We start from the raw sequence: 16,928 nt of genomic DNA, 5'->3' as shown, positions 1-16,928 counted from the left end.
TGACTTGTCAGTATACCCAGTGATGCCACATTTTTCGGCTAAGCCCTTTCCGAGATATGAGCTATTCTAATGGGTCAGCGTTTGTTTACATTTATTTTTTTAAATCAACATAGGCCTACTCCAAATATTTTCTCAAAAGGTACTGCTGTTTGCTAGTTGTCTGCTGATGTTGTATAACCTTTCGGTTGTTTTTGGGAATAAATAAACAATGTTTTTTTTGTTTTATAATGTAAACAAAGCGCTGCCCCCGTTACAATGACCAAAATCTCGGAAAAGGCTGGAGAAGTGGAAAAAAAACCTCAGGTACTGACAAGTCCAGGGTATAGTGTGAGCGTTACAACTGCATGTTGAAATTGACTGAACTGGTTAATGTCACTGGTTGCCATGTGCTATAGCGCAATTGCTTTCATGTTCTTTCAGGTTATTTTGTGATTTCAGACGTTTTTACCGAGAGGCAGACGAGGCAGTTGCCTAGGGCCACATCAAAACTGTACACTCAAGACCCCCCCCCCCCCCCCCAACAACAGCCAGCCCCTAAATGTCAGGAAAGGTAATTCAAGAGGGGCCCCATGTCTACATTTTGCCTAGGGCCCCTAATGTGTAGGACCACCACTGACTGTACCCAGTGTTAACCATTGTTTTTCCCCTGACGACAATAAAACGATGACGAAAAAAAGCAGCATGCGTTTGTACGAAAAATATAACGATATTGATTTATATTTTCATCGAAAAAATAAAAATCTGACTACAATACCACAGGAGACGAAAACCAATAGGAAGCATATAATTTTCATGAAATTTTCATGATAGAAGACCGCAGATGGCTACTCATACCCTTTTCCTTTCTTTGCACTTTACCTGTACCATAGTGCTGTTATTACTTGCTATGAATCACATCCTTGGGGTGGTTAGATTGAGGCTATTTGAAATGATTGGCTGTCAGAAAGGGAGGCCGTAGCTTCAAGCCAGGCACTCTGGCCCTCTTGTACAGTAGTAGTGGTGTTTCTGGAAAATTGTGCCTTTATGTCACTGGTTGCCATGTGCTATAGCACAATTTCTTTCATGTTCTTTCAGGTTATTTTGTTATTCAGTTTGTCATTCAGACTCTGTGACCACAGTTACGGTTTGAACATTTCAAAGACACCATATTCACAGACAGTACACAAATATTATTTTGCAAAAAGTCATCTTTAGTGTTGGCCCAGTCATCAGTCCAGGTCTCGAATCGTTCTGAGATCTTCACCCGTGCAAGGGGCTAGCCCCCGATGGCCCCCGGAAGGGAGCACTGCGGCGGGACGGTACCATGCTCAGGGTACCTCAGTCATGGAGGAGGGTGGGGGAGAGCACTGTGAAATTGAACATTAATTGCAAAATTCAAGAATCATTCAGCCAGGTGTGTTCGGAGAAGGATAAAAAAAACTCAGTTGTGACAGACTCCACAGACCCTGATGGTAAAACTAATTTGTAGGCCTATCAAAGACAAAAGTTCATCCAGGCCCTCCACGTATAGTGTCCAAACGGGAAGTTACATTAAAACGCCTTTAATTTTACTGGGCTGCGTTTTAATGTAACTTCCCCTTTGGACGCTGTGCTTGGAGTGCCTGGATGAACTTTTCTCTTTTGATTCAACTCTTCCCCGATATCGAAGAGCGTCCCAAACCCTTAAGAACATTCTGACGACTGCTTGAGCTACCAGCCACCTGTGTGCCTTTCTAATTTGTAGTAGAGGTGTGTCGGTCATGAACGAGCCGGTTCTTTTGAACGGCTCCCTTAAGTGAACGATGGGAACCGGATCACAGCTGGGGGAGCCACTCGACCATTATTTCATTCATTTTTCATTCATTTTAAGCACGTGACCTCGACCAATTAAATTTGGGAAAAAACACAATTGTTTGCCTCAAAGAGGGGCAAAAGCGGTCTGTAGAAGCAGGAGAATAATCAGTTGTTGTTTGGACAAAATTACCTTGAGGTGGAGTCAAAATATTACATTCTTAATAAATGATTTAAATCAGAGCCAAAAGAGCCAGTTTTCTGAACGGCTCTTTGAAAGGAACGGCCAACTAAGATCCGGATCCTGTCAAAGAGCCATAAATCCCATCTCTAATTTGTAGGTGTGCTGTCTTTGTTGGGTAGTGGCTACTCCGTTATCAACTGTGCCCATGGCTGGGCTTGAGAGGCATTCTTCAGAATAGAAATACACATTACTTCATCCTAGCAAAAGAAAAGGTGCGAGAACTCATCCTTTTATTGTGTCAGAGGGACTGGCGGAGTAGGCCTGTTAATTGTGTTGGAGGATGAAGGGTGAATGTGCAAGAGGTGAAATTAACAAGAATAGAAAAACACAGAGACAGGTTCTTTCAGAGCAGAGCAGAAGTGTGTGCTGTGCAGACGTGTGTGTGAGAGAGAGTGAGACAGAGACTGTGTGTGTGTGTGTGTGTGTGTGAGAGAGAGAGAGAGAGAGAGAGAAAGAATGGCGTAGAGAAAGAAGTTCTTGTTTGATAGTCCATGATAACATCCACAGAGCATGGAGCTGTTTCAAAGGCCTTTTGATGTGAAAAGAGTTTGAGTCCAGTCCTCATCAGATGAGTTAAGTCCTGCAGCCTTAAAAGTGAGAAGATTAAATGAATACGTACTGTATGTGTGCCTGGCAGTTTCTGAAACCCTGTCAGATCACAGATCAGTTCTGTAATGGTAAGCGAAGGATTTGTCCAGCTTTACTGAGATCTTTTTTGTTAAAAAGGGTGAAAAAAAGCATGAAATGACTATTGTGTCTTTTTTTGAAATTTGATTTAAGATACAGCTTTGCATGCAGATAAATATGCTTTAGAGGTTTAAGATAATCAAAGCCCTAAGTCCAAATGACAGATTTGAAGCATATTCTCTTCTTTTTCTCTCTTCATATTTCTCTTCATTTGTCAGCTGAGATGAGCGACAGCTGATGTATGGTAAACCAAGGGAAAACTCCACCCAATACAGTAGTGGTGAGGAACCTTTTTCATTCGAGGGGTCACTTAAAATTTTAAAACAGTCTTCCAAGGGCCTTACTATGATGAACACAAACCAGATTTCCCCTGTACCTCAGACAAGGCGACCACCTTTACGACAGACCCCACCTTCTCTAGGTCCCCTGAAATATAACTAACTTAATTGTATTGCAAATGTAATTTCTACATTTCTTCGCAAAACATGTCATATTTCATGTGAAATGAGGGGGCTTGGAGGGGAGGTGGGCTGGATAAGACGTCCCTCGAAACATACCGTCGGTTCCCCACCCCTGCAACAAAGTTTCTCATCTCTCAGCATGGACGGAGGTAGCCTGATTATCATCGACTTTCACATCTCTCCGAGACTTGGTCTGACCAAGAGCATAACAATTGACATTTCCCTAACGGCATGGTCGACCTACCTCCATTGATTTGCTAATCATTGTATGCTTCCCGACAAAGTGGGAGGGGTTCCCGATTTTTCGGGAGCTCAGAAATGATATTTGTATTGCTCTTGGCCTGACTAGGAGCGACGCTGAAGGTGTTGCGTCACGAGGAGGGCGCAGCCTGGCTGGGACGGAGGGGTTATTGGATGGCCAAGCAGGGGATTTGCCTCTTGGCTTAGGGCCCTCCAGTATTGGTGGTGGTGGGGCCCTATTATGGTCCTTGTCAGGCCGCAGGGGGGACCCTTTCAGTATTTTGCCCTGGGGCCCTGTGTGCCTGCGTTCTGCTACTGTCTCACAGGGCTGTATTGGGGGAGAAATAGGGCCCGGGAACTCTTGGCTTAAGGGGGGTCCTCATAATTAGCGCTGCAGAACTGAATCACTGGTGGGCCCTGCACCCTCGTGGGCCCCTATTTTCAGAAATGTAAAAAAGAAACACACACACAAACAAGGGTGCAGGGCCCACTGGGATATGCCCGCTATGCCAGATGGCCAGTCCAGCCCTTGTCCTCAAATAGCGCATTCAGGCCGACTGAGAACCGTGCTGGAGCCCGTTCCCGCACCTAATCGTGAACCGGCTGTCGTGTTCACGCCACAGATATTTGCGTTCGCGAACCGGAAAGTTGGTTCGCAATGCAAACCGCAAAATACTAGGTTTTCCTCCGCGAACCGTGACGCAGCGTGGCCGTCAGCAGGTTCATCCGGGTAACACAGTCACGTGCGGAAAAAGTTCAGAGCCCGGTATGAACACGTTGGGTTCGCAGATAAGCACTTAAGTGCCGAACGTAACTGGTGCGGGCACCGGCTCCGGCTCCGTTCTGGTCGGCCTGAAAGCCCTAACAGAGGAAACCCCTCTGGGCCTTCAGGATATTTGGTGAAGACCCAATCTTCAATCTTGGTTTCTAATAAGGTGCTGCCTGCCACACTGAGTGGCATTTGGCCATCCGAGAAAGTTCTCAGCAAATGTTTCGCTTAGTAGTACTGTGGGCAGGGCTCGAGCTGTAGGGGGATGGGGGGGGGGGGGGGGTGCCCATAGATCTGTATGACTCTTGGGGATGCCATCCCCCCTAAAATGAAAATGGTCTAAAATCATCCCCCTCTAAAACAGGCATCCCTTCTGCATATATTGTGTTAAAATTGCACTTTTAACAACTACATTTTCAAAAATTTCTCAGGGGAGAAACCCCCGAACACCCAATAATGAAAATCCATCTCTGACCATCCTCCCTGCTTTGATTTTACAACTCGACCACAGTCTGTGTGGCGATATCTAATCTTTCCACACAAAAAAAGAAAAAAGAAAAAAGGAAGTGTAATCTGGGTGAATATTTTTAGGGCTGGAGACATTAGAACGCCCCCATCTGTAGCACAACAGGAAAGATAAAAGTTGTGCGTAATGCATTAACAGCTTTTATTCTACTAGAATTTTCGTTCATGCATGGTGTGACCTTTCCTTCCTTCCTTCGCTGCATTCAGGCTCTTGAGATTTTAGTTTTTTATGAAAAATGTGGGTATGTTAGAGCTGAATGAACACATTCTAGTGCCAGATTGAGGATCCTAGCTTTTAAATGCAACTTATTTCATGTTTTTATATGCTTCGGAGGCTGAGGTATTTAGGTTTTTATAGGCTGAGGGCATTTCCCAAAAAGGGCTTAGGCACTCAGCAGGTGTTTTTGCAGGGTAATTGTTAGGAACACATTTTTTGTTTGAAGAAGGCCAGGCAGCTGGAAACGTCCTTATTTCCTTATTTTCTTTGATGTTAGAAAATGTTAGGAGAATGTTAGAAGATGTTAGGACAAGTGATCAGCACCTCAGAAATAAACTACCTTGTTGTGCAATACTTTATTTTTTCTGGGAATGCATTTATGCCATTACCATCTATAGGCCTGATGCTTTGGAGCGTGCATTGTGTCATCCCCAATCAGAAACGGATGGTCATAGAAGACACCTTGATAAAAATTCAGGAAATAGCTAAACAAGACAAGACACAGACAAAGGCAACAGCTGAAACGTTGGTCTGCTTTTCTGCTGCTACATGTACACTCACTGGCCACTACATTAGGAACACCTGTTAGAACTGTTCATTGAGGCAAATTTCTGATCAGCCAATCACATGGTGGCAACTCAATGCATTTGTGCATAGACATGGCCCAGATGATCTGATAGGGTTCAAACCGAGCATTATAATGTGGAAGAATTATTATTTAAATGACTTTTAACATGGCATGGCTGTGGGTGCCGAAGGGCCTGATTTGACAATGTCAGAAATGGCTGATCTACTGAGATATTCACGGACAACCATCTCTAGGGTTTACAAAGAATGGTACGAAAAATTAAAAAAATGCAGAGAGCAGTGATTCTGTGGGCAAAAATAGCTTGTTGATGGCAGAGGTCAGAGGACAATAGCCATACTGGTTTGAGTTGATACAAAGACAACATTAAGTAATAAAAAACACTCATTACAACCGAGGTATGCATAAGAGAATCCCTGATTACACAGCACAGCAAATCTTGAGGCAAATGGGCTATAGCTGCACTCCTGTCAGCTAAGAACACGAAAATGAGGCAACAATTTACACAGTCTTACCATAAACGGCACTAGAAGATCGAAAAAAATGTGCCTGGTCTGATGGGTCTTGGTATCTAGTACTGCAACACTCAGGTAGAATGGTCCGAATTTGGCGTCAACAGCATGAAAACATGGGTCAACCCTGCTTTACGTCAACATTTCAGGCTGGGGATGTAATGGCATAAGGACATTTTCATAGCACAATTTGGGCCAATTAGTACCAATTTATCTTTGTTGGAATGCCACAGTCTACCCAAGTTTTGTTGTAGGCAGTTCAGGCAGTTCTGAAGGCAAAAGGGGGTCCAAACCAGCATTAGAGAGGTGTTCCTAAACACGCCCACCTGTGAGACCATTGTGAGGGGCCCCTTTCAGCCAAAAGTCCCCGGACCCTATTTCTCCCCCAGACCAGCTCTGTGTATGTGATTTTCTAGCCAGTGTTGCCATCTGGCCCAAAGAAACGGCTCAATTGAGCTGTCATAATGTCCAGGTTTGTTTTGTCAGCTCGAGGTGGCAACCCTGTTTCTAGCATGTCACCTTTGTAACTACTGTATGAAAAGTAGCCTACCGGTAACTTCTGTTGTTTTTTCTGTGTCTCTGTCGCTTGGAGGAGAACGGCTGTGGAGAGCACTGGGAAAGGACTGCTTGTGTGTCAGCAATTACCTGATATGTGACAGATAATTAAATTCAGCATGAGTTTGTGGCACTAAGAAGACAGTGAGTTTACACACACACACACACACACACACACACACACACACACACACACACACACACACACACACACACACACACACACACACACACACACACACACACACACACACACACACACACACACACACACACACACACACACACACACACACACACTAACACTCACACTCACACTCACACACACACTCATGAGTGTGTGGCACTAAGAAGACAGTGAGTTTATGAACCACAAAGAAAAAACTTGTCTGCAGCACTTTATGTCCACAACACTTACTATAAGTCTGCAGATTGAAAGGAAAGGAAAGGAAAGGAAAGGAAAGGAAAGGAAAGGAAAGGAAAGGAAAGGCTATTTTCAGTCTACCACTCTAGGCCAAACAAACAGTGAAACGTCAAGTCGTGCGTCAATGCTTTGCCTGGACTTGCTTTTAAAAAGTTGCCAGTTCTTAATGGAAAATGCACTACTGCAACACGCACTACACTGTAAACCTGACATTTAAGCCACTTTTCTGTTTCCTGTTTCCTGTTTCCTGTCTACTGCCTCCTCATTATCCCATTGTTACACTGTGTGCGTTCCAATATGCGACCTCGCATCCTTCACTTGTGCTTGTGGCCTCGCCCTGCCTCCTGCCCCCTCCTCCGTGGAGAAAACGAAAAAGTTTCCCCGCTGTCAGCCTAGCCAAAACATTTTTGGGGGACTATTCTTCTCTACTCTACTCTACTCTACTCTACTCTACTCTACTCTGCTGTACTGAACTCTACTCTACTCTACTCTACTCTACTGTACTCTACTCTACTCTACTCTACTGTACTCTACTCTACTCTACTCTACTCTACTCTACTCTACTCTACTCTACTCTACTCTACTCTACTCTACTGTACTCTACCCTACTCTTCTCTTCTCTATATGTCCTGTGCTACTCTACTCTTCTTTACTCTACTGTACTCTACTGTTCTGTACTGTGCTCTTCTGTACTGTACTCTACTGTACTCTACCCTACTCTTCTCTACTCTACTGTGCTGTACTCTCTACTCTACTCTACTCTACTCTAAATCTACTCTACTATACTCTACTCTACTCTAATCTACCTCATCCCAACAAAACAGTAAATAAGTGCTGCTGCCCAGTTTTTATCTTGGGCAGGACGGGGCCACTCCTCACAACACGAAGACCGAAAATTCTGGTCTTGGTATGCCAGGACACTTTAGAGAATTACAAATTATAGGCCTGAAGGAGATACTGTGATGTCTGAGACAGACTGGTGATAAAAAACGTCTTTCTGTCAGAAGAATTCAGGATGAAAGCTTCTTTAGTGATGATGCACACTGTGAAGAAATAATGAGTCTCTGTCCCTTTGTCATTTCTCTTCTCTCTTCTCTCTCTCTCTCTCTCTCTCTCTCTCTCTCTCTCTCTATCTCTCTCTCTCTCTCACACTTTTTCACTCTCTCACTCACTCACACACACACACACACACACACACACACACACACACACACACACACACACACACACACACACACACACACACACACACACACACACACTACACGTAAAGCTACACACAATACAATACTGACGTGATCCATGATTTTGCAACTCCATTGTGCAAGTGTCAGGTTGATTTCTTTTATTATTCATTATTATTATTCATTGTCATGTCAAGTGATTGCAAGATGTGCTGCGCATTTAGGTCTCTTGACTGAGCTTCAGCATATTGTCATCTGTACAGATATTTTTTTCCCCAAATATTTTTCATAGTGACATGCAAGGGATTTGTAAAAGAACACGAGTTCTTAGAGGCTTGTTAACAACAACACAACGCACAACATCAATGTCCTTCAGTTAGTTAATAACTGTCATTTTGAAAATGTCCAAGGTCGTTATGTCGCTCATTTTACTAATGAATAATCTAACCAGTGTCTCGTTTTCAGAGGCACTTAGAGGCATTTTTGTGGAGAAAAGGTTCGCACAGCTGGTCAGTGAATCTGAGGAAGACTACGAGGTCGACATGTCATCATGCTTCAAAAAGTGGAGAAGACGCGCTCACACTATCGCCTAAATAGGCTACTTAACAATTCTTAACTGGGTGCTGAATCTTGAATGAATAAATGAAGCGAAGGACAGCACTCTTCAAATTTCTTCTTTGTTTATTCGCCCACGAACGTTTCGGGCAGAGCCCTTCTTCAGCGTGTAATGGCGCAAACGATGAATGAATGAATGAAAAGAAAAAATAAGAAAATAAGAAAAGAAGAACTTAAAGAAGAAAAAAATCCAAAGGAGTGTGCGAAACTTTTTTCCACACATAGCCTATGTACTTTTTTTGTTCAGCACCAGGCATTGTGCTCAAGCAGCCTAACTCTCTACAAGTCAGAGGCATTTTGCCATCCTGTAGTGAGGGTAAGGAATGGATTTAGTCATCAAAAATATAGCGAGAGAAATAATCAGTCCATGCTGGAGACACGCTGGAGAAATGTCACACTGCTATTTCCTCCCACCGTTTTACAGTATAAAACTATCCAAGGCCACCCCGGTAGCAATCGGCATTAATGAAAGTGAAAGCCCAACTGGGAAACTCCAACTTCCATTGTCATTGTGACACAGCTCTCCACAGCACACAAGCGCACACTGCACATAACAAAATTGCATTTACTGTATGCCTCACTCGTGCAAGGGGGCAGCCCCCAACGGTAGGCCTATCCGAAAGGGAGCAGTGCAGCGGCACGGTACCATGCTCAAGGTACCTCAGTCATGGAGGAGGATGGGGGAGAGCACTGGTTCATTACTCCCCCCACCAACTTGGCGGGTCGGGAGTCGAATGAGCAACCTTTGGGCTACAAGTCTGACGCCCTAACTGCTTACCCATGACTGCCATAAATAAATAAATAAATAAATAAATAAATGAGTTTAACCTTCCATCTGATTGGTTGGTCGGTACCCTAGCTTTGCTTTGGGGAGGGGGGGGATAAGTTGTCCCAGGCCCTGGGAGACAGGGGGCCCAAAATTGAGCTTTTCATTACATTACATGTATTGGATGGGGGGCCCTTTCAGATGACTTTGTCCTGGGCCTAGCAAAATCTGTCAGCGGCCCTGCTCCAGAGCTCTGCAGTTCTAGTAGCGTTCTCATCAGTGACCCCCCCCCCCCCGCAAGGTCACAGTATTCACCTCCAGGGAGCAACTGCCTTCCACCATCCAGAGACACCGCCCGGCCGCCTGTCAACATGTATGGTGGGTTTGAAAAGAGAACTGTTTGCCGTAAATTAGCTCATAGCTAGCTCACAGTACACGCTGCAGGTCAGGATCCAAATGCACTGGTGCACGAATGAATTAAATGCTTTAGGACAGCGGTTCTCAACCTTTTTTGAACAAACGCTCCCTTGGCCTCATCACAAGCCTCCCAACGCCCCCTTGACCTCATCATAAGCCTGACAACGCCTCCATTTATATTGAAAAACTAAATGGACTAATGACCCCCAATGGCAACTAAGCACCGCCCCCTCTCAACTGTATCCTTCTCAACGACCCCCTAGAGCTCCCCGACGCCCCCTAGGGGGCTTTACCGTCCCCGTTGAGAAACACTACTTTAGGAGTTGGGAGAGGGGGGAAGAGATAACAGGAGCTGAGTGCCAGACTGAACATCATATTTTATGCATTAGGCTTTTTGGACCAGGAAGTGGTGTTAGTGTTACTATTTTTCCAGTTGCAAAACTATTCACGTACTGACCTCTGGTGAATCCAGACCACACACCTTAAGTTGTTTTAGAACAACAGGACGCAAAGCTATGCCATTAGATATAAAAGCACAAAAAAGTCTGATCAATTTTACAAGAAGTGCACCACTGTGGTACGTATATCCACCTCTCGTGAAACTAACGCATAATGTTTTATTCTCTTTACATTGTGAAAAATGGGTTGGCTACATTTACTACTGTATGTGTAGATATTACATGACATGACATTGTGCTAGCTGACGCTTTTATCCAAAATGTCTTTGCAGATGTTACAGGATATATTGGTTACAGTCCTGAGCAGTGTGGGGTTAGATGTCTTGCTGAAGAGCTCTTCAGCCATGGAGGGGTGATCAAGGGACACGTGCATAACTGTGCCATGACACTATTATGACACTGTAATGACATGCTTATGACAAGTGCGTCAAGTAAAGTGTTACCCTTGTCTCTGCCTCTCTCCTATCCCTCATCTCTGGCCATCTGCGCTGCAACGTGACTTTGCACGATTCCCCTTTCAATCCAAACGTAGTAAAATAGTAGAGAGGGGAGAGGGGGGTGGGGGTGGGTAAGGGGAGGGCATGGCATAGGAGGGATAAAAAAAATGGATTTGCCAGCTTTGAGAATCCCAGCTATGATTACAATAAGTAGACGTCCAGCCGCTAAGGAGAGAGAGAGAGAGAGAGAGAGAGAGAGAGAGAGAGAGAGAGAGAGAGAGAGAGAGAGAGATAGAGAGAGAGAGAGAGAGAGAGAGAGAGAGAGAGAGAGAGACAGACAGAGAGAGAGACAGAGAGAGAGAGAGAGAGAGAACACAGACAGACAGACAGACAGACAGACAACAGAAGATGAAACGAGGTTGGAGAAGATAAGACAAGAGAAAAAAAAGAAGAGAAGAGAAGAGAAGACGAGAGAAGACAAAACAAGACAAGACAAGACAATACAAAGAGAGAAGGGAATAATAAACAAAGATGACAGCAGCTGTGCCATCTGTAAAGGGATAGACAGTCCTCATGCTCCCGTGCTGACCACTCTGAATCTGAGCAGTATCTGAGGGAGAAATGATTGGACCCCCTCCGACTGTAATCCTCAAACATGGATTACCACATGGTTTAGGAATAGAAATACATGTCAAATCGCACTCCAGATTACCACCCCCTTCATCTCCATATTGCTCCTTGAGCAGTTACCCAGGGCTGGTCTGGCCATCTGGCATACCGGGCATTTCCCAGTGGGCCCTGCACCCTCGTGAGCCCCTATTTTCAGATTTTTTTTTTTAAAATTTAAATTAATTTTTTTACATTTCTTACAGGGGCCCACGAGGGTGCAGGGTGATTGAGTTCTGAGGGGGCCCTGCACCCTCATGGGGTATTTTCAGAAATGTAAAAAAATAAATAAAATAATAATATATGTATATATTTTTTACATTTCTGAAATTAGGGCCCATCGGTGATTCAGCTCTGAGGGGGCCCTTTAATCCAAAAGTGCCCGGGCCCTATTTCTCCCCCAGCCCAGCTCCTGGGCCTTACCTCATGCTGGAGGGCTGGCTGCTTTGCAGAAGCCGTCTGTCCATCAGGATCACTAGTAGGAATTAAATTTGTACAGGGCCACAGCAGCCCCCAACACTCCAGCAGCAGTATACACATACTGCACATGCACAATATACAGCTATCAGATGATGGAGCAAGGGATTTTTATTTATATTTTGACAAGGTTATTTTCCACATACCGCGCTCTTCCGTCTTGTTGGTGCGTCTCTGAAGTAATCTAGTAGTTAGGAAATGGATCGCACTCAGTTTTTCTTCTGAAACTGAGTGCGATCCATTTCTTAACAATCTATATTTTTGATCAATAGGAAATCCTTGAATTCAGAGCACTCATATCTCAAACAACATCTCTCTCTCTCTCTCTCTCTCTCTCTCTCTCTCTCTCTCTCTCTCTCTCTCTCTCATTAGACAATAAATGCTTTTTGAATCATTAAATCTGGAATAAATTAAGTTGTCTAAAAAAAAAAACAAGCTCTGGATGTTTGATGTCAAGTCAAGTCAAGTCAAGTCAAGTTTATTGTCAATTTCTTTACATGCACTGGTCATACAAAGAATTTGAAATTGCGTTTCTTGCTCTCCCATGCAGACATAGACTAATCTAGGTAAGGACATAGACAGTATAGACATAGACAGTACTCATACATGGACATAGACAGTATGGACGTAGACATTGCTCATACAGACATTTAAAGTGCAAGACTGGACAACAGAAGACTTGTAGAGAACATACATTAAGAGGAGGTATTTTGTTGTTCTTTTTTCTAAAAGTCCTTTATAGCGTTCTGACATAGTAATAGTAGCATTTGAAGAAATAAATAATTAAAAAAAGGTTTTTATTAAATACACCAGCAGCAGTATGTGTGTGTGTGTGTTTGTATGTGTTTTGTGTGCGTGTGTGCGTGTGTGTGTGTGTGTGTGTGTGTGTGTGTGTGTGTGTGTGTGTGTGTGTGTGTTTAGTGCAGGTAGAAAGTGCGGTGTGCGTCTGTGTGTGTGTACCTGTGTATGTGTGTGTGTGTGTGTGTGTGTGTGTGTGTATGTGTGTGAGTATGAGTTGTGTGTCAGTGTGTGTATGTTTGGGTTTAGTGCAGAAAGTGCGGTGTGCTTGTGTGTGTGTGTGTGTGTGTGTGTGTGTGTGTGTGTGTGTGTGTGTGTGTGTGTGTGTGTGTGTGTGTGTGTGTGTGTGTGTGTGTGTGTGTGCGTGCATGTGTATGTTTTGAGTTAGTGCAGGTTGAAAGTTCAGTCACAGATGTAGTAGTGCAGGTGGAATGTTCAGTCGCAGATATGGTGGTGGGGATGAGGGGGGGGAGCGTTGTCAGTGGCCTGGCTGGCTAGAGGCTGACAGTGAAGGGAGAGTGGGTTGAGTGTTCAGTATCTTGATTGCTTGATGCATCGTGCTGCTTGCAAGCCTGGTGGTACGGGAACGGAGGCGCCTGTACCTCTTTCCAGAGGGCAGGAGGCTGAACAGTTTGTGTGCAGGGTGGCTTGTGTCTTTGATGATCATCAGTGCTTTTCGGGTGAGGCGTGCGGTGTAAATGTCCTGCAGGGAGGGGAGTGTGTGTGTGTGTCAATGTTTCCCTGGTAGTGTCTTTGCAATGACTTGATATGCATTTAGTAGATGTCAGTTATTATGGTTAGGCCAATAGTCTATGTAGGATAATGGGTTTGTCGAAATATTTCAGGTTGTAATGCAGAAAGCAATTTTACTTCTCCAGTAGACCTGTGCCACGATATACAGGTGCACATTTTACATATGAAAATGTTGGTCAAAATGTTGAGATCGGTTTAAAAATAGTTTGAATGTTAATCTGTTCAAGTAAAATCAGAGACGGTCTATTGTTCTAATATTTTGCTAAAACCACATTGTTGGGGTTTGGATAAGTTATGGTGTTTTTATATGACACATAGCTAGACAAGTGAGCACAGTAACATATTTCATTTTATAGGGAAAAAATGTTTTATTTGTCATTGGATTCCTCTCATGTAAACATTTCACAGAAGTGACAATTGACCAAAGAAAGCATGCCAGTTACAACGACAGTAGTGCAGCGATCACCTGTCTCTTTACCAATGAACCATCCATGCCCACTGTGATGCACTCTCCCTGAAGCTGAGCCCATCACATTCCGCTTTCTGTACACCCATTTCCCATTTGAGTTACTGAACTTTGTCTCCACCTAGCGTCATGCACAAGGTACTGACCAACAGTACAACAGTAGCCTACTGAGAAAAGAACAGCCAGACTTGAAGTACAAAAAAACAACATAAAATGTAAACATTGGCAACACGGCAGTGTAAAACACTCAAGATAACCGACGAAGCTTCTTTTGCAATTCACTTTGATGTTGTGGACGTTTGAATTAAGCCTCGTAATATTATTAGGAACATGAATGGTATGCCTAGGCTACCCAGCTGACTTACACAACATCAATCAATCATCAATCGTTAATAGCAGTTCCATAATCAACACCTGAAAGTACATGCACGTGAACGAATAATAACACGATTGGCTAATAACGTGGAAAGAAACACCACTCCGGATGAAGTCCCGTTTTTCAGGTTTGTACAGTATGCAAATGCAAGGCATTCATTGAAATGTTACTCCTGAATTTGAAAACAAATTCGTATAATTATGACAGGCTACTTTAGAAACCATAGCTCTACGCATTTCAAGTACTGTCCTCAGTTCTCCCCAGCGGTGTCGATAGAAGCTGTTGCGCGCGATGTCGAAACTTTTGGTCTCTGGCGCTGTATATAATGACGTTCCAGCAACTGTTTGTGGCTAAAATCCAGAAAGCAAAAAACGAAAAATTGCACCATTCATTTCCGATGACATTGCCCACCACAAAGACGGCGATGGGGGTGAAGGATGCTGTGAAAGCGAGGGTCAACGTTCCTATGGTCTTCGCGGCATTGATGTCGGAGAAAGTGGGTTTGGTTGTGGTCTGGCAGTCCGCCTCCACGAGATGTTTCCTTCGCTTTGAGTGCTGTCGGATGGAAGAGAAGGAAATGATATTGATCACCACCGTGCCCCCAAGCAGAGTAAAATCAAATGCTGGGAAAAGTAAAAGAACGTTCCATGCCTGAGAGGGAAAGCCATTCCCGCCCAATGCGTAATTGCACATCCTGCTGCAAGAGTTGTATTCCAGATTAATGTCCTGGCTGAATAAAATGGGGGTAACAGCCAGGAGGAAACTCCCTACCCAAGACAAAACAATAAGGACCGTTGTTCTCCTCTTTGTAATCACCGCCTCCTTGTGTAGGGGCTTCACCACAGCGATGCTCCGCTCGATGGTGAGGAGAAAGATGGTCGTAATTGAAACGAACGTGCATCCCGCAAACATTGGTCCAATAAAAATGCACGGGTGAAATGTAACGTCCCGTGAATTGAGCATTGTCCATTCAGGCGTGGAGCCATTGATCAAAATGGAAAGCTCTGCGTAAACAGAGAGCGGCACCACGAAAATGCCCACGGCCAGGTCCGCAGTGGCCAGGGACGCTTTCAGGTAGCCCTGCGGCGTTTGGAAATGTTTGGTTCCCAAAACCACAGCTAACGTCACGGCGTTCCCAAATAGTATCGCAAAGATTAAGAAGACCATAAACACCACCATCAATATTTTGTTGGCAAGCGTACAGCAACAAACGGTGCAGTTCGTTGGCTCCAGCGCTGACAGCATGTTTGGTCAGCCGCGCGTAAAAGTCAGTCTGCCGACGGACGGAGCCCACTCCTCCTCACATGAAGGCACCGAACCCTCCGTCCCAAAGCATCCCTGCCATTCCAAGAGCAGTCATCAACATCTCAGCTCACAATGACTGGGTTGGTTTGGTCTGAAGCAAACTCTGATGCGCTTCACACGATTTTAAGGTTGGATATGCTAGGTTGTACATGATGAAGATAGCCAATGCTTTCAAAGCGCTTTCAGAAATACTCACTGTTTTGGGGTTTTGGAGGGAATCAAACATGTTTTGCTTCATCGGAGGTGCAAGCGATGGTGCGCAAAAACGTGAGGCTTTTTGGCAACATGGAAACCAAGCACATTACGCACAGTCCGAAGTCCGCCAAAAAGGCACCAATATGTCCGCTCTTGATCGTAAATAAAAACTCCTCATCTAAAAAAATCTTAAAAGCAAACTACTGTGAAACTAGCAGAAGACTCGTCTTCAATGAGGTAGAAACTCTGGCAGTTCTACTGGAAATGCTATATAGAGAGTCATGACGTAGTATGTCGCTTTGCTATTGGCCCCCCGTGAGATCATAGAACAAGGGTGTGTGAGAGAGGGGGTCTGTGGTTAAGGTGCGGATACATAATTTCATACGTGATGTATGCCTCTTCCATCGCAATTGCTAACATGTAGGCCTACTACCGTTTGGAAATATTGGGACGACTTTTGATGGAGACGGTCAGACGCATAGGCTACATTACATTCTTCAGTGTAAGAGAGTTGACTAGAACAACACTCAATGTGTTTGTCCTTTCAGTGTTGATCTCACCACTACGGAATTTACTGTGTGGGGTTTCATGAGGTAGTAAAAGAGAACAGGCACCCGCGCTCGCTGCTGGTATGGTGGAAGTGAAGCGCTCAAATGTTGACAGCTTCAACCTCCGACAATAAATCGCTCTACATTTACAAAGGCCAACGCCTGGGGGCAGCAGGGAGTCGCTGCGAATCGCATCTATTTTCAGTCTCTTCAACTGTCACATGACTGGTATTGTAATAACAACATTAAATACAGCATCAACATTACATTTATAGTTCTGTGAAAGGACATGTTCATTACTCTGCTTTAGTCCCAGAAACGAGAGTCGTTGGCTCTCTGGTCTATCTTACTTCACACGGCACAGCAAAGCTGTGTCCAGACAACACTCTGAGACAGGAATTACTGTGGACAGGCCAGGAGGATGTGAAAGAGCAGCAAGTAGGTCAAGAGGATGACATCCACAGACTGTGAGAAACT

At 44.4% G+C, this 16,928-nt stretch overlaps 1 protein-coding gene across 1 annotated transcript; it reads right to left on the bottom strand.

Annotated features, from left to right (window-relative positions):
- Positions 1–14,640: 14,640 nt before the first annotated feature.
- On the bottom strand, positions 14,641–15,648 carry LOC134448770 (beta-2 adrenergic receptor). Its single transcript, XM_063198428.1, has one exon. The coding sequence runs from the start codon at positions 15,646–15,648 to the stop codon at positions 14,641–14,643; it is 1,008 nt and encodes a 335-aa protein (XP_063054498.1).
- Positions 15,649–16,928: the final 1,280 nt, after the last annotated feature.

The sequence above is a fragment of the Engraulis encrasicolus genome, chromosome 5 (genome assembly GCF_034702125.1).
Source record: "Engraulis encrasicolus isolate BLACKSEA-1 chromosome 5, IST_EnEncr_1.0, whole genome shotgun sequence".
NCBI classification, from domain to species: Eukaryota; Metazoa; Chordata; class Actinopteri; order Clupeiformes; family Engraulidae; genus Engraulis; species Engraulis encrasicolus.
Note: the sequence above shows the minus strand (reverse complement) of the source record. Positions and strands in the feature narration are given on the sequence as shown.

Excerpts from the sequence above, each read along its gene's own strand:
- LOC134448770 (XM_063198428.1), bottom strand. The coding sequence starts at position 15,648 with ATGCTGTCAGCGCTGGAGCCAACGAACTGCACCGTTTGTTGCTGTACG.